Raw genomic sequence first — 26,737 nt, 5'->3', positions numbered from 1 at the left:
TAATACTTTTCAGATTTTAAATGTTTCTAAAGATCTTGTCAAACACTGCCCATAATCGCATTTCCCTCACTCAGGTGGTACTTTGAATTTGAATGGGCATGTGCTTCTGGCAATTTCCACTTTCAGGACAAAACTGTTGAATTTCTGCTAAGGAAGGGAGGGAACAGATACTGTGCAGTGCTGCCCACTCTGCCCCAGCCCACCACTGCTAACCAACCCGGGTTCCCAGCAACATTATGTTAAACGGTGTAGAAGAGGTTCATGGCTTTGCTAGATAATCGCAGGTCCTACCAACTCCAGAGTCACCAAGCCCTTATGGCTCTAGCTCCTCCTGCATTGTTTTGTGTTGTTCCTCGTGAGCATTCTGTACTTGTTCCTCCTTTTCCCCAGCCTGTCTGTGTGTAGCATCTATTACCACACAGCACTGCAGTTCACTGCTATGGGAAATTGAGGAACTCACAGCAAACTCAACAGTCGTCGCATTTATCTGGTTTCAGGGAGTATATAACATGTTTGATCTTTGACCATTTTAAGTGAAGGATTCAAAATAGCATTGGATCACTAACATTTTGTCGATATTTATTAAGTGCATTGGTTCTTTCACACTTTCTCAAACTCTTAGCTAAACCAAGGGCAAGTATAAAACCAACATGGCATCACAGTATCATCTCTGTCCCCTTTATTATCCCAGAATTTTCCGCACAGAGATTTATCCATGTTGGATATGGAGTATTTGTGTCATTTCCATTGGCTGCCACTCTGCACAACTGCTATATTGGCAATATAAGTGGACTGATGGGCAGATAAGGCACAAATGCTTGAAAACATCAAACAGGGTTTACTTATGTAAAGGACACAAAAGAATGTCAAAATACACAGCAGAGAGATCAGCAACATTCTCCAGGATCAAGAGGGTGCAAATACCCTAGTACTAAACCTCACTAGCAGATGTATGGTTGCAGAGGTTACAGTATAAATGAATTAGCATATCCGTCTTCCTCTGGCCCAGTCATATGCTGGAGCATTCCTGCACATAATGTAGTGTAGACACTTGCTGGATATTATCTTATCGGGGCTAAGAGCATGTCAATAGTCTCAGAGTTTTACAATGCAGAATAGAATACACAGCACTTTAAGGAATGAACCAAATGCTCATCTATCACTCTAGGCTACTGAGGTAAATACATCCTGGTCAGAGTACATTCCTGAACTCGGTGCCATGGAAACAGAATAAGAGTCATTTCCCCTGACCTTTCCAGGATTCATGCTAATAGTCTCTTACGCTAGCTGAAGGAGTCAACCTGTAACTTGTGTAATAAAGATAAAAATAAGAATTCTAAGCATGTAGGGTATGTGTGGCTCTGGGGGAGCTGGAGATGATAGTGAGAACAAAGACTTTGGAAATAAGAAGACATTCTGTTCCTGTGACTACATGATGCAGTGAAGGATATCCATAGATTGAGTTTTCGTGTCATTATTATGCATGCTGTTTCAGAATAATGAAAATTTTATTCATTATTTATAGTCAGAATGTCCTGTAAATTGAATCAGTTATAGAAATCCAACTCAAAATAACCTAAGGAAAAAGGTTAACTTACTGGATAGTAACAGGATATATTTTGGAAAAAAAAAAATAGTTCATGTGAAAGGTTGGAATAAAACTAGGCATCAGAGACACCAACAGTCTTTTACTTCTTCTCTGTTTATATTTCACTCTTTTCTTCTATGCAGTTTGATAAATAGCCTTAGAGCTTTACATATTTAAACCTTAGCCACCAAGTATAACCTGCCTTGCCTGTCTGTCTGGATTCCCAAACCCAAGACCGTGATTGGGGCCAGCTGTGGTCAGTAGACCGTCCCAAAACTAGGAAGAAAGAATCACAGTAACAAAATGACAGCTCCCATGGTAATCTGTGGGTATGGAAAGGTGAGGAAAGAGAATGGAAGAACAATTTTCAGAAAAATGAGAGTTTAAGGAAATATGATAACATATAATACATCCATAATTTACACGTGGAAATAAACCTACAGTAGAATTTCTCAACCTCAGCACTGTTGCCATTTTGGACAGGATGATTCTTTGCTGCAGGAGCTGTCCTGTGCATTGTAGGATATTTAGCAGCATTCCTGGTCTCTACCCACAAGCTAGCAGCAGCACCTTTCTGGGCGTGATGATCAAAAATGTTTCCAGATATTGCCAAATGTCCTTTGGGGGGAAGCAGCAAATTTGCCCCTAGTTAAGAACCACTGGCCTATAACAATTATAATCCATGACATTTGGAGGATATGTTGAAGAATAGATGTAGAAGAGTAGAAGTTATATATACAGATACATAACAAGTTAGTCGTACTGGGAATTGAACATGGTATCATGAAGAATTTCTACTCATGTATCAGAATGTTCAGAAATTAATTTATTTTCAATCATAAGTCGAATCACTTCACAAATTCAAAGTCTATTTTCTTATTTTAAAAATGGAAGCAATACCAACTCCACAGAATGGTTTTGAGTATTAAATAATTACATGAAAGCACTCTGGGAGCTATGAAATAGTATACAGATGTAAAATAATAATAATAAATACAATCACTGTAGAGAACCAGGCTTTTTCTCTATCTAAGGATTTTTCTCAGAAGGCTGGGTAGAAAACAGGCTGACATCATAGAAATAAAAAATTATATATAAAGCAGAGCTCTTGAAAACAAATGAAAACAAACGAAAAACCAGAAACTATCAAATCTGAGAAGATAGTTCAGGGCTTTTTTTGCATATTTTTCATCTTGTCCCAGTTAAGAACAGGCTTTTAATATAATAGATTTAATAAACATAGAGTTTATACCATTTGATGTATTTTGCTGTGTTAGGTATTTTTATTCATTTCATGTATTAGTATTACAAGGGGTAAGTAGTTAATTTATGTTACTAATTTACAAACCTTTACTATACTTTTTAAATAACAAGTAAATAATTATTTTTTTAAAAATTTATTTTATCACATAAATTCAAAAGCAGATTGCTCATTCACAACTAAGTAAACTTTTGACATTTATTAGCCCTGATAGAAACAAATTATATAGCTTAGCAAGGCTTGAATGAAATATTGAGCATAAAGTAGAAATAATAAATTTGTCTCCTAACAATATGTACAAGTACCACTTAAACCATTCCAAACATATATACTACAAAGATAAATAATGGTATTTGATGCTTTGATATCACATGGAAAATATCGTTACCACCACGATCACCACTACCAATAACAATTATGATAGTAATGATAAAAACAACAAAACCAAAAGTTATTAAATGGTTGTCCTGAATTTGGGATGGTCCTAAGCACCTTCCATGTGTGATCTCAATACTTGAGAAATTTATTAACTCATTTAAAAAATATTTAAAACACAGAGATACAGACATATTTAGAAAATGGAAATCTCTTCCTTTATCAGGATAACAGTTAAATTTTAAGATTATAGGCTGTCAAATCTTTTTTAGCATTTCTATCATCACATCTTTATCTGTTCTTAGTGCCCAAGAGCTTGCCTTATAATATTTACTATAAAATACATCTTTTTTGTTTCTTTGTTTTTTAAATTTAAATTTGTTGAACAAGTATTGAAAAGAGAAGGGAATAAAAGGTATTGCAATCGTGATTTGTACATATCCTTAAGAATCTCAATGTTCTTTTTATAAACTTTTTGGCCTTTTTTGGTATTATACTTTTGTCCTATGTACATCTTATTCCTTTTCTTCCTCCTCCTCCTCCTCCTTCTCTTCCTCCTCCTCTTCCTCCTCTTCCTCCTCTTCCTTTTCTCCTTCCTCTTCCTCCACTTCCTCTTCCCACTCCCCCTTTTCCATACCCTCTTCGTCCTCCTCCTCTACCTTTTCCTCCAACTTTTCTTGCTCTATTCCCATTACCTCAGGGGTAAATATCATCTTTTCTTCCAATAATACATTTGGAAAATGAGACTGCATTACCAGCACAGTTGTGGCACATAGTGAAAAACATAGTGCTCTCAAAAAGAAAATAAGTATGCAGAGTGGATCACACACAAGTGGCCGGGGCACTTCCCATTTCGGATACCAAAATCGATAATCTGTAAATAAAGAAGCAATTGAAAGGGGGATTTCACATCAAGTAGTTAAATCATTTAAAAAATAGAGGACAACAATACATACATATGGCTTGTTCACGCTCCACGTTACCTAGAAAGGAAAAGAAAGTCCGTAAGGAATTACATAAAATTTCTTCTTTCTCTAGAATATAAGATAATTTTTCCAACAATGACATCATTCCCTAGTTGTTAGTCATCATGCTATCATCTTTGATTTCTCCCCTCCAATCAGTAGCCAGTCATGAAGTACCACCCATATTTTCTTTTAGTAAACATTAGCCTGGTCTGCTAGAGGGAGCATGGGAAGTATGAGTGTGGAGATGTGAATTCTAGTACTAATTCTGTCTCTAAATCACTGTGTGTCACCTTATATAAGTCACTTCACGTCGGCCTTCTAAAGATTGTTCCAGTTTCAGTATTCTGGGATTCTATAACATCTCTTCTTTTCATCTCCCCTCCCCACCCCCCTGCAATCATTCCAAATTAATTTTCTGAATCTACTCATTCTCCTCATTTAATTCTTTTGTTTTGTAATTATCACCTTCAGATTTGTTTTAGTTTTTTGTCTACCAATTAAGATTCAATGCTTATGAGTAGTTTTTTCAGTGCAGCTTTTTGCTTTTCCGTTCATCCCATCTTTCTGGTGAAAGTCATCCTCTAGGAGTTTATTGAGGAAATGCTGATGAGAACCGTGTACACAGGTTACGGCATGCTCTTGTCTACTTGCTTATACTTGAATAATAAGTTTGGCTGTACATAAATTCTTGGTTGACCCTTTTCGCATTAAGGAGAATGTAGGTATCACTCCATTGTCTCTTAGCTTTGACTGTTACTGTAGAGACGTTTGAGATCTTGTGATTGGATTAGGTTTTGCATCCTTGGTGGGAATACCACAGAAGTGATGCTATGCTCTTCTCATTGCACATCTCAGGTGGTGTAGGGTTTTGTTCTTCATTTTTCCCATTGCCAACTATGTTCACTTTGATCACTTTATTAGGGTGATTTCTGCCAAGTATCTCCATTGTGAAGTTACTCTTAGCCCCTTAGTAATTAAGTATTTTTATTGGGAGTTGCTTTGGAACTAGGTAACTAGGTAAGCAGATAATTGTTCCTTACCAAACTTTATTCACTTATTAATTTATGTCAGTATGAATCATAGTTACCTATTTTATCCAGTGAGTTATAATTGATTACTATTATTTTTTCCATGCTCAAACTGTCCCAGATTTGACCAGTGAGAACCCTTTAAGATGGCTCCTGTGTCCTTGTGTGTCCTTTTTGTTACATATCTCTATCACTCTTTGAGTACTTCCTTGTTTTAAAGTATAAAAAGATAGTCTGGGTTTATCTTCTATTTTCTCTGCCCCAGCCATGGAATCCAACCTTTCTCCAATGAGCCCTGGTTCCTTTTAGTACAGACTACAATTTAGAAACCAAGATCTGTGTGCTAGTTGTACTCATTGCTTTGGGGGTGGAGGAGTCACTGCTCCAAGGCCATCTCAGAGCTAGGAAATATATGCATGTATGTATATAAATATTTGTATCTATGTTTATATTTAATGAAATCCTTAAATTCCAATCATAAGATTCATGAGTGTTTTCTTCCTTCACATATTTGTACTGCATGTTTTGACAGTGAGAAAACAAGCTACCATTATCCTTAATCTATTGACTTATTTGATCAATTCCCCAGGATGCTTCCAATCTCCCATCACTGCCTCTTCTCTCTCTCCTACATGGGTACCCTCCTCATCCTGCTTATGCTTTGACACTCCACACCAGGCTGGTGGACTTGCCAGATTTAGCAAATAAAAATATAGGAGGCCTAGTTAAATTTAAATTTCAGAAAAGCAACAAACATTTTTTAGGGATATGCTTATATTTTGAATGAAAATATTTTTCATTTATCTGAAATTCACATTTAAGCTGGCGTCCTATAAGCTGATCCTTTACTTGGACTCCCTCCAACCCTGCTCAGACTCTGAAACCCAGCTTGGACTTCTCCAATGTGTGATCTGTCTTTACCGCACTAGGGCTCTGACCCCTCCCATACCAGGCCACCTACCCCATATTAAAGCTGTCCTCTCCTAGTTTGAACTCTGGCACCTCATGTGATGGTGCCCCTAAACATGGATGCTCTTTTACCTGCTTAGCTTTCAATATCTCTTGCCAGACCACCCCTATGTGAATCTTCTCACTCTGCTTGGGCTCTAACCCAGTGCCATCCCATCCCTCCAGGCCTTCCTCACCTCTCAGATGCTGATGCTCTCTGTGCCAGGCTTCTCCCTCCCACCCCACGCTGATGCCCTCCTCACCTTGCTTGGGCTCAGATACCACATACTGAGTCACATCTGCATGGACATATTCCTTCATCCTGATCTGTCTCTGATATCCCAAGCCTGACGTCATGATTCATGGACACTGATTTGCCCCATGAGGGTGCTAACTTCCAATATAAGACCATATCCCCATGTGGCCACCACCATTACCACCTTGCTTAGTCTGTCTCCCTATGTCCACTGCACTGTGTGTGGATTCCTTGTTATCCTGCTTAGGCTCTAACACATCGCACCTGGCTGCCCTCTGTGTGGACGCCTACCTTGTTCTGAAATACCTAATGGCCTTAGGATTGAATTTTTCAGGAAGAGAAAGAAAAGGGGAAGGGGAAGAGTAAGACTTTGCACCTTGATTCAAGTAAACCAAGGGCAGAAATGTTAGGGCAGATGCACGCCAGCAGTGGCATTATGATGAAACCATCCACTACTTTCTTTAACACAAAAGCATAACATTCCCCTTATGTAGTGTCTGAATTTATCCCTCACCACATCTCTAAGCATCATGTATACCAGGTATAGTTATACTTTTGGATTATATGGTCTTGTGTTTGGAAAAACTAAAAGAAAAGTTTAATCAAACACGTATTCTACTTTTATCTTTTGAATATTTGGAGTGGAGGGAAACTAAATATTTGCTACTTTATTTCTTTTCTATTTATAAATATTGTGGAACATCTCATCTTTCCGAGCAGTCATTCTCAAATAAGCTGCTATCTCAAGAATTAACTGTGAAGCTTTTTCAGGATATAACTTGTTCTCATTCCTTTTTTCAGACATTGTGGTATGGCCTTAGGGGCAGGAATAGAGGTAAGAGTGGGTAGAAAAGGCTGTGTAGTTTAGAAAAATCTAAAGATGATACTGTTTCAACCCTCCTTTGATAATATAATAACCATTCTGATCAAAGGAACAATAATAACGTGACAATGAAAAACTAGTGTTCAACACTTCATTTTTCTTGTGGTCGTAATGCATTATGGATTTTTTTCATGTTAAAGTTATTTTCTTTATCTTACTGCATAGAAAATCTGTGCATCTGTCATATTTGCTGCATTGACTACAAATTACTCCTGGTTTATAAGGCCTTCTCATCAGAGTCCCTCTGCAAAAAAGCAGAAAACATTTAGTTAGAAAATGTCTCAAATTTTATATGTTATTTAAATAATATGGTTACCCATTTTTAGTTTATAAAGGTGATTTAATTAAGAAAAAGGACTCAAGGAAGTACTTAAATGGGAGATGTTATCTTCCCCTTCTTTTTTACCCCAGAAAACAGTCTCTTCTGAAACTAATTCCCATTTCCTTGAAACAAAGTATTATAAGTTAAATATGAGTAAGTTTTAAAGCTTCTTTCATCTATATTTGTAGCAAAATTTTCCTTTAAAAATGGACTTTATAGAATGTTTTATAATTAATTGCTTTCTGGTTGGCACAAATGTATAAAAAGTTCTGTAGAAGTGACATAATTAATTTTCTGAAGAGTATGCAAAATACTGAAGTGCCTATTGTCCCAGAGACCCAGTTGCATGGATTACTTTGAGATCTACATGAAAAATACATAATACATAAATAAGTATGGAATTTAATGGAATTTTATAAAGTTGGTTTAATCCATTGCACAGAACGTAGAGGAAAAGAGAGAAATTTTTACATTAATTGCCCAAAGCTAAGTAAGGAAAAGAGGCCCCAAAAGAAGATATGAATTGGGAAGCTTATATAAAAGACCTGGGATAAGAAAGACAGGGAGATAGCCTGGAAAAAGATATTTTTGAGTGAGCAGTGGGTCATTAACTTTGGTCATTTAAACAGGTTTTTGCTTATGTATTCAGTGTGTATTGGAAGGTATAAAAACAAAAATTAGGCATATAAATCCCTGGAACTTTTCTTAGTCTCAGATCTGGCCATACCTTCCTTATATTGCCACTTATCGGACATGTGTCCAGGCCCTAGATAAGGGCATGTTGCCTGGATGGCCTCATCGGTAACTATACCCATGTTGATGTAAAAATAATTTTGTAATAGAAAAATGATGTGGCCATGATGAATAGATATTTAGCAATATCTATTTAAATTAAAGATACACATGGTCTTTGGCCTAGTAATTCCATGACTATGAAATCATATTACAGATAGTAACTCATGTGAGAGTTACATATCTACCTGGATAATTAAGGCTTGCAACAAAAATAACAAAATAGCCTAAATGTCCATAAAAAGAAAAGTATTGTTTAAATAAATGTTCACACATCCATTAAAAAAAAAAAAATAACACTGGAGAAATCTTAAAAAGAATCTGGAAAATCTTCGTGTATGGAAATGGAAAGATTTCCAATCATATCATTAAGTAAAACAATTAAGGAATACCACAGGAAATAGTGTGCTCCTATTTGAATTATGAACACACATATGCAGATTGATATACTTTTATATATGCACAGAATGTATCTTTTAGGATAAAACATTAGGGATGATAATCAGAAGACAGAGATGGAAACATTACTTTCTCCTTGGTACCTTTGAATTTTCTTTCATGAATATGTATCAAGTATTAAACATATTTTTAAAAAATGAACTAAAATTATAACCCATAGAAAACAACAATAAAGAGGCTGTGCATCATATGAGATCTAAGGTCCAGAAAAAATTGTAATCTGAGGAAAATATATAACTGCAAATTTCTTCAACATTAATTAGGATTAAAGATAAAGGAATGTTGTATATCTTAACAAAAACAGCCACAGTACAACAGCTCCTTCCCCTAAAAAATACTTGGAGCATTGAATGACTCACAATAATAAAATAGAAAAGAAAGGAATGAGAAAGGATAAATAAATCTACAAATCTTTTCTTTTGAAAAATCAATATAATAGATTAAACCCTCATGAGGCCCATTAAACAAGAAAGGCTGAAAAATATTCACTATTAAGAATTTTTCTACATTTTCTCTTCTTATAATTCTCTCCTTGTGCCTTTTTCCAGAGAGAACTTGCTCTTTCAATTCTTACCCCATCACTTATATGTTCTAATATATTCTATCACTCTTTATTTATTGATGGCTTTCTTTAGCTTATAAAAATGAATTAGTAACCCAAACTATAAATAATCGCTTTCACTCTACACATCTACCCCATTTCTTCTCTTCATTGCCAAACATTTATATAAAGTATTCTAAATTGGAATTATTTTTTAAAGTGTAAGTTATGAGCTATTAAATGCGTTATGAAATCAGATTTAGTGTTTTACAACTAACTTTTTAAAATATGAGATAGTTTAGAATGTTATATTTAACTTGGAATGAAATATTTAATATAACATGTTTTTATTTTATCATACATAGTAAGGCTACATATTTTTTATAAAGTTTTTCTTTCAGTTATATACTACGTTTCATAATTTTAAGATATCCATTTTTTCATATTTCAATATCTCTGAAATCAAGATACATGTTAATATTGATGGTGTATTAAAATCACAGTTGGCCAGGCAGTGAATGTCATATGGTTGTCACTGTTCATTTGTGAACTTGTCATAGCTCTTCATATTGTCATCACTTCAAATGAATCACATACAGTGTTTGCATTTTGTGTATTTAAACTGCTATTCAAAATGTCTAAATGATTATGATATATCATTGAATCATAAATTATTGTGCATCCAGGAAAGCATGGAAAGAGAACAACCTCACATATAATGAAAATAGACTGATGAGAAAGCAAGTCTAAATGTTATTTTAAAAATCTGCCAGCCCAGTTCTAGTTTCCCCCTTACCTGACTAGCCTCTCTTTATACTTTTTTGCTGGCTCCCCTGCCTGAAGTTGAAATATTTTAGTGATGTAGGGCTTAGTCCTTAAGAATCTTCTGTTTTCCATACTTACATTCTCACAAGGTAATTTCATTCAGAACTCAGTTCTGCTCCAGGGCCTTTAGACCTGCATTTCCCACTACGAGTGAGAAACCTGTCTCAGAACTTCATCTGTGGCTGCTCATTTGTATTTACATTTCCCACATATATTTTTCCACCTAATGTGTTGGAAATAGAACACTTGATCTACCCTCAAGTTCTGCTCCTCTGTAACTCGTCCTTGTCTGATATAATGGAATCACCATTCATCCAGTTGCTCAGACTGAAGACAGGCATCACCCTTGATTATTCTATTCCATTCACCCCTAAAGAAAAATCTATTGGTAGGTATTATTGGCTCCACCTTCCAACTCTATCCCGACTCTGACCTTTCCTTGCCATTTCCATGCTATGGCAGGCAGAATTCATGTCCTAGTCCATGGGCGTTGGCAGTAGTGGAGGAGAGCTTTTCTCCATGTAGTCATTCAGAGGCACTGGCCCCTGTCACCTTGTGGTTCTGCCACCCTCTGCATCGTACCCTGTACAGAGTCTCTGTATCCAGCTAGTAGAGGAAGGAAGACCAAGAGTGGGATGGATCATGTAGGAAGTTTTTAAAGGCTGGGCCTAAAGTGGCCTATATCCCATTGGCCAAAACTCAGTCACATGGCTTTATGCAACTTCTAGGAAGGCTGGGATATATATTCTAGCTGCTGTTCATGAAGTTAAGAGAGTGGCACCGCCTGCCATACTGTGTTTTCTTAACTATCAAAGAAAATTTTCTTTACTAAGTAATTTTGGACATTATGATTCACTTCCTTTAAGGATCCCGCCTTAGATTCAAATCATTTTTGTCAATCCTAGATCCCTTTGGCCTCTTTTCCCTCAAATACACATCTTAAGTCATACTAAGAAGTTCAAGGCTAGTCTAATCAATGCTGTTTTATTTTGCTTAGAAATATATAAGTCTTCACCTTTGAGGTTGATTCCACATAAAGAGCAATCAAGCTGCCTTATGTGTGTAACCTTTTGTATCTTTGAAATTGAAAAATAACCACTGGAAAATGATATATGTAAATATTTTTTCAGTTCCCTTTTTCTGATACATTATAAGCTATCTTAATCTTTACATGGGTATCTTTATAGATTAGAAATATTTTCTTTTCTTTGATTATTTCTGCTCCATTTATTTTTCTCTGTTCTTTAGGAGCACCAATTTGCATTTATAGATTTATCTGCCCTATATATTTCCTCTCCTTTTTTCATATATATTTCGATTTCTATTCTCCATCTTTGTGTTCTGAGAGAAATTTTCAGTGTTATCATTGACTCATATTTTCTCTATGGCCAAATCTGTCTTATTTTCCAATTCTGTATTAGTTTCCTGTGGCTACTTTAACAAGTTACCACAACCTGGGTAGTTTAAAACAACAGAAATTTATTGTCTTCATTTTGAGGGCATGAAGTCCAAAGTCAAGGTATTGGCAATATTATGCTTCCTCCAAAGGCTCAGAGAAGTTTTTGACTCTTCCAGCTTCTGGTGGCTTCAGGAGTTTCTCGGTTTGTAGATATATCACTCCAACCTCTTTCTCCGCGTGCGTCCTCCTCTTCTATGTATCTAGTGAGGAATCTCCCTCCCCCTCTCTCATGAGGATACATATGATTGCATTTAGGGCCCAGCCAAATAATCCAGGATAAACTCATCACATATTTTCATAAGTTTTTTGCCATGTAAGTTAATATTCACAGGTTCTGTGAATTAGGACCTGGATATATCATTTGGGGGACCACTATTCAGCCCACCACACATTCTAATTTTTAATTTGGCTCTCTTATGTTCATTTCTACTCAGTGTTTCATAATACTATGATGGATTTATTTTTCTACCAACTATTCTTAAGAAAAATAGTTATGACTGACTATTTTGAGTACATATCAAATAAAACTTGGATTAAGTTGACTAATATATGTTCCAACCTAAATCCTTCACAAGTAGACTTGCCAATATTTGTATCAAAGGACATGTGGTTGATAGAAATTTCAAGACAAAGAAGCCTATGAGACAGGTAGGTGAAAAGAAGAGTAACTCTAGCAAGCAGTAGCTTCATCTTATCACTATAGCTATGGGATACCCCTGCGTTCACTACTGTTATTAAGGTAACCAAATACCTGCGCTTAACAAATGGAATTGTCATCTCTTCTTCCTCATTTTTTATTTTTCATTGTTTCAGGAGTATTTCATGAAATTAATCACTTTGGGCATCTTGACTCAAGTTATTCGCTTGGCTTCCAAGTATTCTTACCAGCATTGTTTTGGTTTCTCTCTTATCTTTTAACCTCTCTTCTTTTTCCTTGGCTAGCTCATTTGGCTGAGTTGAAATATTGTAGCACTCTAAGACTTAGTTCCTAAATTAAGTTTCCATACTCACGCTCTCAAAAAGTGATCTCATTCAGAACTGTGACTTGTTTCTACCTCAGGGCACTTAATATTATCAGTTCTCTCTACTTGGAAACTTATCCCATACCTTCATATAGCTAGTTTTTTTTTCATGATTAATTTATATTTCCTACATTTATATTTCTACCTAATGAGTTCAAACATAAAACACATATCCTGATCTTCCTTGAGTTAATGGTTATCATCATTTTGAAGGTAGTTACTTCCTGTTGTAGGAAGGTATTCAGGTATAGGGTACATAATCTCATGCTAAGAAAGAATTTAAATTTCATATGGATAGCTTGACTAGAAGACTTTTTTTTTTTTTTATTAGTTTCAGGTGTACAAAACAATGTAATAGTTAGGCATTTATATCCCTCACAAAGTGATAAACCCCTTCTCCCAATCTATTACTTCTCTGATATTGTATATAGCTGTTACAATTCCATTGACTCTATTCCCTATGCTGTACTCCACATCCTGTGACTATATATAAAATTATAGTTGACATTCAGTTATTTTAGCTTCGGCTTCAGTTGTATACTGCATTGTTCAGGCATCTACACCGTCCATGAAGTGGTCTTCCTAATAAGACAGGTGTCCATCGGATACCCTACAAAATCTTTACAACGTTATTGATTATATTCCCCAAACTGTCTTTTGTATCCCTGTGGCAATTTGTGGTTACCAATTTGTGCTTTCTAATCCCTTCACCTTCTCCCTCATCCCCACCCAGCTCCCATCTAGCAATCCTCAGTTTTTCCTCTGTACCTCTTGAGACCATTTCTGATTAGTTTGTTCATTTATTCTATTCTTTAGAGTCCACATATAAGTGAGATCATATAGTATTTGTCTTTCTCACTCTGACTTATTTCATTTAGCATAATGTTCTCGAGGTCCATCCATATCATTGCAAATGGTAAGATTTCATTCTTCTTTATGGCTATGTAATACTTCATTGTATAAATATACCACAATTTCTTAATCCAGTCGTCTACTGATGGGCATTTCGGTTTTCTATATCTTGGTTATCGTGAATAGCACTGCGATAAACATAGGGGTGCATATATTTTTTGAATTAGCATTTTGGATTTCTCTGGATAGATACCTAAGAGTGGAATTGCTGGGTCATAAGGTAATTCCATTTCCAGTTTTTTGAGATACCTCCATACAGATTTCCACAGTGGCTATACCAATCTGCAATCCCATCAACAGTGCACGAGGGTTCCCTTTTCTCCACATCCTCACCAGCACTTGTTGTTTGTTGATTTATTGATGATAACCATTCTGACTGGAGTGAGGTGGTATCTCATTGTGGCTTTTATTTGCATTTCTCTAATGATTAGTGTGGTTGAGCATTTTTCATATGTCTGTTGGCCATTTGTATGTCCTTTTTAGAAAATTGTCTTTTCATGTCCTCTGGCCATTATTTAATTGGGTTGTTTGTTTTTTGGTGTTGAGTTGAATGAGTTTTTTATAAATTTTGGATATTAACCCTTTATCAGATGTATCATTGACAAAAGTCTTCTCACATTCAGTAGGATGTCTTTTTGTTTTACTGGTGGTTTCCTTTGCTATGAAAAAACTTTTTAGTTTGATGTAATCCCACATGTTTATTTTTTCTCTTACTTCCCTTGCCCAAGGGGATATATCAGTAAAAATATTACTAAGGGTAATGTCTGCAAATTTACTTCCTATATTTTCTTTTAGGAGTTTTCTGGTTTCAGATCTTACATTTAAGTCTTTAATCCATTTTGAGTTTATTCTCGACTAGAAGACTTCTAAAGTACTCTTTTTCCTGAGATATTATGATTCCTTATATGTATTCATAAGATATTTGCCTCAATTATTAATTCAACCTCCAAAAAATAGTCAATTAAAAGTGTTCTTCATGTTACAAAACTGATGTACTCCTGAAATAATTTGTACAACATATATTTCAACACATTTAACCTGATTTTCCTTTGACTTTTATTGTCAATATAGGAATAAACTATTTTGGAAAATCATTTAAAGTCTATGCTAATTAGATATTAGTCTATGCTAAGGATAAATATTATGAAATAATACCAAAGTTAAAAACTCCTTTTTAGGAAGTAATACTTGGCTAATCTATATGTAATATCAATATGCCCAAATTATGATTTATTTCATTATGGAATTCAAAATATTTTAATATAAAATCTTTAATTAATCTTATATTTAATTATTTTATACTTAACAAAGACATTTATAAGACTATATTGAAAGTTAGGAAAACTTAACCTTAGAAAATTCCCCATTTATTTTTATATTCTTTTTAAAATTTGAAGTAACTTACCCTGGTGCATAGTTGCATATGAAAATTGCTGCATGTTTAACACCTCCAATTTTTGAACATGGAGTAACAGCGCAACCAACTTTGTAAGACTTGTCCCAAACGAGCTAAAATAAAATATTCAAGGAAAACATGAAATTTAATTCTAAACATTTATTCTGTCATATTATAAATAATAATATATTCAACTCATATAGAACTTTTAACTAAACAATTTAAGAAATATGAACTATTCTTCATTTGGATGCAGGTAGAGAATTATGATGGGTTTAGGGGAGCATTTCCAATACTGTATTTTTAGAGAAGCACTTTAATAGGTTCTACCAATACTGTAGATAAAGATTTTGAGAAACTCTGAATCAGGTTAATGCATTAGAGCAGGGGTGTCCAAACTTTTTTCAATGGTTTTCACCAAGGACCATATGCGGTAAAATACACAAACAGTCGGGCCACTCACTCGAGGTGAAGTACGTATTGCCTCACCTGGTTTATTTAAGTAAACTAAATATATTTTTGGAATTTGCTGTGGGCCAATTAACAATGGATTGCGGACCGCAGTTGGCCCGCGGGCCGCAGTTTTGACACCCCTGCATTAGAGCCAAAGGAAGGCCTACCTGCTGAATCGATTTTCAACCTCTTTTTGAATCTAAGAGTTCTAAGTTATTGGCATAGAGGAAGAAGAAAAGAAGGAGAAAAGGTTTGGAAGAATGGAAGTTGTGAATAGAAGGGAGAAAAAGGAAGACACTAAAATTATAGAAGGGAAGGAAAAGCAATACAAGAGTAAGGAGTAATTGAATGCTGTTAATGTTTCTCTTTTCTTTTGTTGAAGAAATTCCATTATAAAATGGAGTCTGGGGTCATTATAAAATGGAGTCATTTAAAAAATTAAGAAGATAGCTAGCTGGTTCTTATAAAAGGAAAAACACCTTAAATTAGAGTAAAAATACTAGAGTAATTAAAGACATTCTAGAAATTCTCTGTATGACTAATACTTCTAACACTTTCAAGTTAAAAAAAAGGACTTGCTTTGTTTTGTTAACCTCTGTGTGAGAGAGAGGAACCATTTCTGTTTTCTTTTTCTCTTTATCTCAAGACTTAGTGGTTTAAAAGTATGATTTTTAAAGAAATAGAGTGATGCATTAAGAGACGAGAGAATAGAATGTCTGCAATCGTTACAGTTAGTCAGGTCAAAAGCGGGAAACAAAAATGTCTAAGGTACTAGAATTAAGGAGTAAGAAATTCAGAGGAATAGGTCAGGGAGTAGACTTGGTTAGTTTTATTGAGAGTATTGAAATAATATTAAGGAGTCTAGCTTTTATATGAATAAGACCATAGAGAACCACTAAAACTTTCTAGAATAAGAAAGATCAAATATTTTTTGAAACATGATTCATTTGATGAAACAGAAAGACGTAAGTTCAGCATGAAAAAATTCCAAGATTTTAATTTCTACATAAAACATGACATCAGAGTCTACTGATTGAAAAATAATCATATTTTAAATCAGCTTGGAAGTTTATTCAATAATTTCCTGATACAAATATTTATTGAATACCTAAATAGTGTCATGTTGTTTTGAGAATATACAGATAAGAAGACAAATCCCCTGCCCTTAGTGTAATATCATATATAGATGAGTATAAAACTATGTGATGTGTGAAATAATATTAATATATGTATGTACAGGAAATAACAAGTGGTTCAGTATTCATGGACTATAAAGTGTAATGGTGGATTGTTAGACATGAGGAAGGGTAATGATACTATTAATTTGCACTTTAAACATTTTAATCAATCAGTTATACAGTAATATGTGTACTGATCTGTGCAAAAATATCAACTCTATGCTTATGTTTATAATCAACAATTAAAAAAATAATTTTTATGTGTTGTTTCTTATTTCCTTTTCCAGTGTGCATTGTTTTTAGAGAAGCACTTTTCATCTTTGAATCTGGAGATTAGAGTTCCTTTATTTAAGGGAATGTTTTAATTGTATGGCTCACATAAGAGATGGAATTATACACATTTTGAAGATCTAGGACTGATAAGAATTTTGATTCTATTAGAAGTAATAATTTTACCATTTGAGTTTATTTATAAAATTGAAACATTATCAATAAAAACTTAATAACAAAGCAATTAAATAGTTTATTAAATTAATAATATAAAAATTAGATACCTGTATATAATTAGAACAGTTACCAGAGCAACTGTCATTTTCAAAATCGTACTTTTTCCTCTCTGCATACCAACTTCTGACAGCAATACTTGCAGTAAATTCATTTTCAGGGCCGACCCACATATTTTCACCAATACCATTAAATTTAGGATGGGCCATTTTTACTTCTTCTAAATGAGTATTACGCTTAAACACACATTTTTTACCCCATGCTCTAGCAGTCCGTGACAAAGCTACATCCCAAGTCTGGAAAAAAAATACAAAAAGCAAATAAAACAAAATAATAATAATGAGGTTTCTCTGTGCCCTAAATTATTTTTCTTGAGTTCTCATAGATTTAAGGAAAACAATTCTACATAGTAATACGATCATTTAAAATATTCTAAGAACTATTTATTGAGCACTGAATTTATGCAAATTATTGTATTGTGAAGAATAAAATATGAATTCAGGCATAAATTTTTTTCCTCCAGTTGCTTACTGTTAGGACCACAACTCGGGATATTATACATATATATAAAATTTTAACACACATGGTAGTTAGTAATGTTCTAAAAGAGGTATATTTAAATTTTATGGCTATTCCCAGAAATGTGAGAAAATTTCACAAGATGCTGCTACCTGGTTAGCTATCTGGAAATATCCAGAAATGTGTACTTTTGTCATTATTTAGAGGCTCATTAAATTCATTATATAGTTTAGGACAAGAACAAAAACAATACATAGTAAAATCAGCAAAACAGTAGTAAAATAAAAACACTAAGTACATGTGTTGCAGTGTATCTGAAAGTAAACATTTCTGAAAACTAATGCTAAGATTTCCTGAGAGTTTTTTGAATTAATGTAATAGATTACACATATATACAATATAGAAAATAAACAAATCAGGCCTTTAGAATACCTCCCCCTCAACTATTTCCCTCCCCAAAGATAATCATTGTTTAAGAAAATTGCTCTGTATATATTTCTCTATCTCTATATACACACATTCATATATAAGATACAAATGGATGGGTTTTTTTTTAAATTAATTGGGGTGACAATTGTTAGTGAAATTACATAGATTTCAGGTGTACAATTCTGTATTACATCATCTATAAATTCCATTGTGTGTTCACCACCCAGAGTCAGTTCTCCTACAAACGGATGTTTTAAATGAGTATTTTATGACTTTTTTTCCTCTTGTACTCTTGTAATCATACCATTCACAATATTATTGGCCTGAAACTTGCAGTTTTAACTTAGGTTGTTCCATATTAGCACAACTATATATACCTAATTTTTACAATCTCTACATGGTATTCTTTAGTATGGATAGCACATAATAAATGTCACCACTCCACGATTAGTGGCCCTTAAGATTGTTTCTCATTTGCAAACAATGTTTCATGGACCATCCTTCTACATTATGCCTTATTTTGCATATTTTTCACACCAGGTGCTTACTACAGGTACTTACTATGTACTAGTCACTATTCTGTTTTTTATGCATTATTTCACTCAATGTTCAAAATAATCTTTATGAGGTATGCATTATTATTAATTTTTCTGTTCCACAAAGGAAGTAACAAAAATGCAAACAAGTTAAATAGTTTAGTTTTACCCACTTATAGGCAGTAAATTGTGAAGCCTAATTTAAATCCAGGAAGTCTAACTCTCAATTCCAAATTCTTTACTTCATTGTTTGCCATGATGATGTGCAAATTAGTTGTGATATCACAAATTCCTTTGCTCGGCCATGAATAAAATTACAATTGAAAAAAGGCTAAATTTTCTTTTTCTTAATTATATAATACAGTGTTATCAACTACAGTCACTACGCTTTTACCAACCTCTTCCTAGTTCTCCTACCTCCAGCACTGGAAACTATTTTTCTACTCTTGGTTTCTGTGACATATTTGTTTTTTTGTTAGATTACACATATAAATGACACCATGCAGCTTTTGTCTTTCTTTGACTGCCTTATTTCACTTAGTATAATGACTTCAAGTTCCATCTAATTTGTTTCAAATGGCAGGATTTCCTTCTTTCTCATGGCTGAATAATATTCCATTGTATATATACTCCTTTATCCATTCATTCATTGATGGACACGTAGATTGTTTCCATATCTTGGCTATTGTAAATAATGCTGCAATGAATATGGGAGTACAGATATTTCTTTGATATCCTGTTTTCCTTTGGATATATACCCGGAAGTGGAATTGTTGGGTCATATGGTCGTTCTATTTTTAATTTTTTGAGGACCCTACATACTATTTTGTTTTGTTTTGGGTGGCAAAACTATGCTCACAAACTAAATTTGTTTTGCCAGTATTTTATTGAACATAGGTTCATTACAGGAATTACAATAATTCTGTAAGCCGATAGTTACAGGATGTCTCTTAATAAGCCAATAAAAAATAACATACTCCAAAGCAATGATAGTTTAATTACACTATTGTTCCAGGCAAGGGGAGACGAAGGGAATAAAGTCCAAATTTAGTTGAGGTGTACTTTTTACGAGCTGGGACTCAGGAAAGACAGCTTTAGAGCTGATGTCCAGCTGCCAGCAAAAAAGAAAAAGCCATTTGTTGGTAGAGCACATTGCTAGGGAACGATGGCATAGGTGTTGGTAGGCAAGCTGATTTCCTTCATGGAACTGCTGCACTGCTTTGGCCACTGCCAATAAAAGAGCAGCCTTTATTATGGTACGAGCTAATGCCGCAAGGTCTCCAAAGAGCTATTTAGGTCAACAGAGTGGCCCTGACCCGACCAAAACTCTTGAATAGTCCTCTCAAACTCTCAGTATTTATAGTCTGAATGTTCCCTTGCCATAGCTGCTTCTTCAGATGTTTTTTTATTGATAAGCCCCCAGCAATGTCTCTCAGCAGCAGAGCTCCTAAGTGCTTGTCAACAACAGATGAGATGATGACATCCTGACACATCTTACCTCACTTTTATGTCAATACAACTTTGAAAAACAACTTCATTTTTGTCATATACAAATGGATTTAAAATCATATCAAACCAATATACAACATGTTTCCCACAGTGGCTGAACCAATCTACGTTCCTACCAACAGTGCATAAGAGTTCCTTTTTCTCCATATACTTGCCAACGCTTACCTCTTGTCTTTTTTTTTTTTTTTTTTTAAGATTTTATTGGGGAAGGGGGAAGGGGAACAGGATTTTATTGGGGAACAGTGTGTACTTCCAGGACATTTTTCCAAGTCAAGTTGTCTTCTAATCTTAGCTGTGGAGGGTGCCGTTCAGCTTCAAGTTGTTGTCCTTTCAGTCTTAGTTGTGGAGGGCGCAGCTCAGCTCCAGGTCCAGTTGCCGTTTCTAGTTGCAGGGGGCACAGCCCACCATCCCTTGTGGGAGTCGAACCTGCAACCTTGTGGTTGAGAGGACGTGCTCCAACCAACTGAGCCATCCTGGAGCTCAGTGGCAGCTCAGCTCAAGGTGTCATGTTCAATCTTAGTTGCAGGGGGCGCTGCCCACCATCCCTTGCGGGATTCGAGGAAGTGAACTGGCAACCTTGTGGTTGAGAGCCCACTGGCCCGTGTGGGAATCGAACTGGCAGCCTTCGGAGTTAGGAGCATGGAGCTCTAACCGCCTGAGCCACCAGGCCAGCCCTACCTCTTGTCTTTTTGATGATAGTCATTTTAACAGGTGCGAGGTGATATCTCATTGTGGTTTTGATTTGCATTTCCCTGATGATTGGTCATATTAAGTGCCTTTCATATAATTGTTGGCTAAAACTATAAAATTCTTAGAGAAAACAAAGGGGAAAAGCTTCATGACATTAGGTTTCGCAATTATTTCTTTGATATATCTCCAAAAGTATAGGCAAATAAGATAAAAAATAGATAAATTAGACTTCATCAAAATTAAAAACTTTTGTGCATCAAAGGATACTATGAACACAATGAAAAGGAAACCTATGGAACAAGAGAAAACATTTACAAATCATACATCTGATAAGGGATTAATATCCAGAATGTATAAATAATTCCTTCAATGAACAACAGGAAAACCTGACCAAATATTGAGCAAAGGGTTGAATAGACATTTCTCAAAAGAAGATATGCAAATGGCCAATAAACACCTGAAAAGATGCTCGACATAACTGTACTGTAGGGAAATGCAAATCAGAACCATAATGGCATATCACTTCATACCCTTTAAGAATTTGTGTTGTAAGATCTTTTTTATATTTGGAAGGAGGCTATAGATGTTGATTAACTTTAGACTTTGTAAAGTTATACGTATATTAAAATGTTAATAACCAGTAAAAACTAAAAATAAAATATATGATTTTCAAACCTGTCAAGGAAAAGTTCTAAGAAGGCTGTACTATTATGATAGTCTATCTATTTATAGCTACTATTCACATCCTAGCAAAGCATGGTAAAATACACACCAACTTTTAGAAAGAAGAGAAGGGTAAAAGTTTAGGTTGGGGCTTTAAACTGTACTCAATACAGTATTCCTTTAAAAATATTAATATATATTTTTAACAGGTGTCCGCTATATTAATGTTTTTCTTTATGTTTGAAATACAATACTTAGAGATTAGAAATATATAACCTTTAAAAAGTTTCATTATAAAGTATTGTGTGCTTATTAATAATCAGAAGGAAGGCTAATCTTCAAACTTGGAAGAAATAGACCTAATCAGTAGGGGGAGAATAGCTAAAACTCTCAAATATCCCCAAATTCTATGATTAAATTAAAAAGATAAAAATTGGCTTGGAGGGCCAGCCTGGTGGCTCAGGTGGTTGGAGCTCCATGCTCCTAATGCTGAAGGCTACCGGTTTGATTCCCACATGGGCCACTGGGCTCTCAACCACAAGGTTCCGGTTCCATTCCTCGACTCCTGCAAGGGATGATGGGCTGCGCTCCTGCAACTAACAACAGCAACTGGACCTGGAGCTGAGCTGCGCCCTCCACAACTAAGATAGAAAGGACAACTTGACTTGAAAAAAGTCCTGGAAATACACACTGTTCCCCAATGAAGTCCTGTTCCCTTCCCCAATAAAATCTTAAAGAAAAAAAAATTGGCTTGGAAAAAACTATCTTCAGCAAATAGTACTCAATCCTAGTATAAGAAAACATATAAACAAGAGGAAACACCAACAATACAAAAGGTAAAGAAAATGAACAAGATGTCCAATAACAATAGCATTTTGAAATTAACATCGAAATGAAATAAAATTTTATAATTTATCAGTTTAGCAAGTGATTAAAAATGTCCAAGCCAGTGGGGATGTGGTGAAAACAGAACATTTATATACGGCTGGTACTTGCTTAATTTGGCACAACTCTTTAGAATAGCAATTACCATGTATCATATAAATTAAAAATATCACATCCTTAATTTATATTTATCCCATTTTTGGAGTATGTACTAAGGAACTAATCATTAGGAAGAAGAGACTTGTGTCTAGGGAGATAGTCCTTGCTGTATCATTTGTAATGTAAATTGGAAGTTCCTAATTGCCTGATAAGAGAATAGCTATTTACTCAATAAATTTTGCAGTCACTTTTTTATGACAACCGGGAAGACTCTAGCAACAAGGGAACCTTGGTGAGATGTTAAATAGAAATGGGGGGAGGGGATGGGAAAGAAGCACAAACAACACTGTGAGGGAATGCAAAATCAGGGCTGGACTAGGGTGAGGTGACTGAGACATTCCCTCAGGAGCAAAATATAGGGTGGATACCAAAAAACTCAATAATCAAGCTAAGTAATATTTTTAAAAGGCAAAATTAATGTAAAAACATCCAGGATGAAAAAAAATGAAAATTTTAAATAAAAACAGGATCTGACTTTTCACTTGCATCATTCTGAGTGCCTCACTTGCCTCCAAGTCAAGGCCAAAGATCCTGTCTTTTAAACTGATATTGTCTTCATCAATGATATTTTTGCATTGATTTGAAATTAACATATATATTGCATTAAACTATCACTTTCTCGAAGTGAAGCCCCTTACATTTTGCACCTCAGACGCGAGCTTCTACACACCCTGGTCCCAGCCCTGTGCAAAATCTTGGTAATAAGTGTTAGAGTGACAGTGGTTTTAATTTCTTGAGTGTATCAACTTTACGTGTACGTAGTTTTAAACGCAAACTAAAAGTGCGGCTCCTCGCGATCTTTAAGCCTCAGAGCAGTGGCCCAGACTTTGTCAGGCAGAGGGAGTGCATCGAGACAAGGGTTGTTGGAGGTTCGGCCAACCGCCTCGGGGCCTCACCATGAAGCGCAAGTTAGCCCCTGTGGGCGTGACGTTGCCTCGGAGCTCATTGTGGAGGTTCACGTACTCATTGATAAACCTTACGTCCTCTTCGTGTGGCAAAAATTTCTCGCTCAAACCGGAAGCCACCAGCAGTAGCCAGAGCTCACAGAGCCACAGCTTCACAACACACCGTCGCGTTAGCGGGAGCGATGGGACGTACCACTCACTGGCAAAGCTCCTTGGAGCCTCCATTGTTCACCGGTCGCAGCTAGGCCAGTGCGCACGCGCCGGCTGCCTCGGTCACCTGCCAATCTACGGGGCGGGGCGGAGTAGCCCTGCCCCGCCTCGCTCGGAGCGGAGGGGAAAGCCTGAGCGGAAGCCAGGACTTCCTGGTGGGGGAAGCTCGTAACTGTCGGCTGAGCTCATTAAAGAGAGGCTTGGGTGCAGTTTGTATAAAAAATGAAAACATTATATATATTTCTTGTGAATTAAAACGTTGACCACGAAGTGGAAAAAAATAAAAGAGAGGCTTGGGTTAAATGAGTGCAGGCTTGTCACTTAAACTAATTAATGTAGCTAGCTATTATCCAGAGTTGATTTCTGACACCAAATGATGTCATCGTTTATTAATGAGCCATCTGTACAGTAAATGCCGGTGGCTGAGTAATTCACATGTCTGGGGAATCTTCTAACTATGCAAAGGTAAACGATCATTCTTCTGTGATATTGATGAAAATTCAGTTATTTGGTTTTTTCTTACCTGTTGAATTGGGAGTTTAATGCAGGACGCACCTTTTCTTTTCCTCATTGACAGAAAAATATCCTCTTTAAGGAGGACTTCCTCATTGAGATTTTCCTTCTGTTTTAATGATCCTTTGTGGGAAACCACAAAATAAATAGAAGTTTGGAAAGCCCAGCATTTAGGGGGCAAACTAGGGATCATCAAATTCTCATAAGGTTAAAATATTTCCATCTCTTCATTCACCAGCACCTTCTAGACAACGTGGAATATTAATATTAATCTGTGTCAAATTTCTAGTTCACAATAGATAAAAAATTACTGTTTTCATTTCTTCTTTCAGACAAAAATGGCTAGTGTCCTAGCAAGTTTTGGCCTGGGCTTTTACCTCCAAACATCTTGCTTAAGAGTACTTGCTTTGAAGAATATAAATTCTAGGCACGAAATAAAAGCATATATTTGTTTGAGGGTACACATTTGCATATAACCTATTGTGCTTGATAGCATTAAGGAGATACTCAAAATCAGTGCTACTTGGGCAGAATTTTGCCACAAAGGCAGCATTGTAACTGGTTGGCCAAAATATCTAAAAAGAAATGGGCTTAAAAAAATTATCTATGGTGTACACAATTGAAAGCAATAGACTTCACAAGATGGTTTTATTCATGTCTTTTAGTAAATATTAATTACCAGATAATGTGTTAGGGGGTTGAGAAAGACCAATAGACAAGCACAGACCCTGCTTCCAAGTACCTTACAATTTAGAAAACTAGCAAATTGGCAGCTTTTATATCATGTGAAAAATAAAAAGCCAAAATGTTATTGCAGCATATATGGGACAACTAACATATTTGAGTACCAGGGAAGCCTTTGTGGAGAATGTGACATCAAGAAAGTGAAGCACACAGGTGAAAGAGTGCATTCTAAACAAAGGAAAAAGCATGTAATATGCCTGGAGAGCTGAAAAGACTGAATGTTTTATACGACCAGAGCCTATTTTAGGGGTGAAGGTGGCAAGTGCTGAAAGATAGAATTCCTTTATTATGTTGGTACTGTTAGATTATAACAACTGCTACAGTAAAGCATGAGATAAACAGAATAATGCTTGCTATCCTAGATTACAAGAAATTTTAGGCACTTTTACTAGTCCCATGTATTGGGCTTATTCTCTGACACATCACCCATAGATCATCATATCCTCTGCTTAAACAATTACACCAGCAGGGAAGTCACCATCTTTCAGGCTGCCTGTGGGGACAGAGCCCCAGAAAGTAGTTTACATGCTCTTGACCTCATGTGAAGGGGTGCTGGCTCGGGTGGTGAATGGCCGTCGGCTGTGGCCGGTTAGCCAGTTGGCCGCTGGTATAACTGCTGGGGCTACGGATGACTGCCTAGGATTGCCGAGGAGCCGAGCAGAGCCAAAGAGAGCGGAAGAGGAGAGCCTAGAGAGAGGAACAGAGTCGAGAGCGTGGAGGAGAGTCCTCGGTCGGTCGGTTGGCGGAAAGGGGACGGCAGGTCACGCGTCCGGTGGGCCCAGCCTCCAGTGAGACCATAGTGGTATGACTCCCCTACCTATGGCTCCGTGGGTGTTCCTTTTTGGCCTCACCATGTCCTGCGTTCTTGTGTGGGGAGCAGGAGCAGAGACCCCGCAGGCCGCCCCGCCTGAAAGATGGCGCGGCGAGAAGGCCTCCGCGCCTGATGCTGCCCATTTCGTTGCTAGACAACTCACTCATTAATAAGTATTTCTTTAGGACTTTCTTTGTGTCAGAGCCCATGCTAGAGCTACAAATGCTGAACAAGCTAGGTATGTTAACTTACAGTTAAAGGTAATACAGAAAAATCATCAAACAATTACAATACAGAGTAGTAGCCATAGTTAATTTCTTTCAAAAATCTTTACTATGTGTTATGCACTATTTTTTTTATTGTGATAAAATATAAATAACAAAATTTACCATTTTAACTATTTTTAGTATAAAATTCAGTGGCAATTACCTTTACAGTGCTCTATAATCATCACCAGTGTTTCCAGAACTACCTGCGCTATTTTAAATGCTTCGAAAATATCAACTCATTTAAGAGATAAAAACCTTAAGAAACAGATATTATTATCTCCATTTTACAGATGGAAAAATTGAGAAAAAATGGGAAGATGTACTTCATTAAAATGTAAGGAGAAGATAACTGGGAAAGATATTTGGTAGATAAATGTCAAAGGATTAAAATCACTGATGTGCTATTAAGGTACATGCACATTTAATAATAATTTAATGTTCCTAAGAAAATAAACAGCACCATTAGAAAAAAGAATGAAGGAAGTGAACAGGAATAACAACAACGTTAAAGCCAAAAACAATGTGGTGGAAGATGGTCTCAGGAACTAAACTACAGTTTGCCTTTATCCCAAAGTCCAAACCATAAAATAGAGTATAACTCTGGGTATATTTATATGCAGTTTTGACTCCTAAATTTACATTACTCTGAATATCCTTTTTGTTAGTTTGTTTCTTGTGTACAAAACAATGTAATAGACATTTACACCCTTCAAAAAGTGATAACC

At 35.7% G+C, this 26,737-nt stretch overlaps 1 protein-coding gene across 1 annotated transcript; it reads right to left on the bottom strand.

The window, feature by feature from the left end:
- Positions 1-3,739: 3,739 nt before the first annotated feature.
- GLIPR1L2 (GLIPR1 like 2) lies at positions 3,740-23,694 on the bottom strand. Its single transcript, XM_019755027.3, has 6 exons — positions 23,457-23,694; positions 17,221-17,466; positions 15,045-15,148; positions 7,466-7,551; positions 4,181-4,207; positions 3,740-4,098 (listed from the first exon to the last, which is right to left on the bottom strand). The coding sequence occupies exons 1-6, from the start codon at positions 23,688-23,690 to the stop codon at positions 3,740-3,742; spliced, it is 1,056 nt and encodes a 351-aa protein (XP_019610586.3). The 5' UTR covers positions 23,691-23,694.
- Between the last annotated feature and the right edge of the window lie 3,043 nt (positions 23,695-26,737).

The sequence above is a fragment of the Rhinolophus sinicus genome, chromosome 1 (assembly GCF_057876585.1).
Source record: "Rhinolophus sinicus isolate RSI-liver-muscle chromosome 1, RSI-T2T, whole genome shotgun sequence".
NCBI lineage: Eukaryota > Metazoa > Chordata > Mammalia > Chiroptera > Rhinolophidae > Rhinolophus > Rhinolophus sinicus.
Note: the sequence above shows the minus strand (reverse complement) of the source record. Positions and strands in the feature narration are given on the sequence as shown.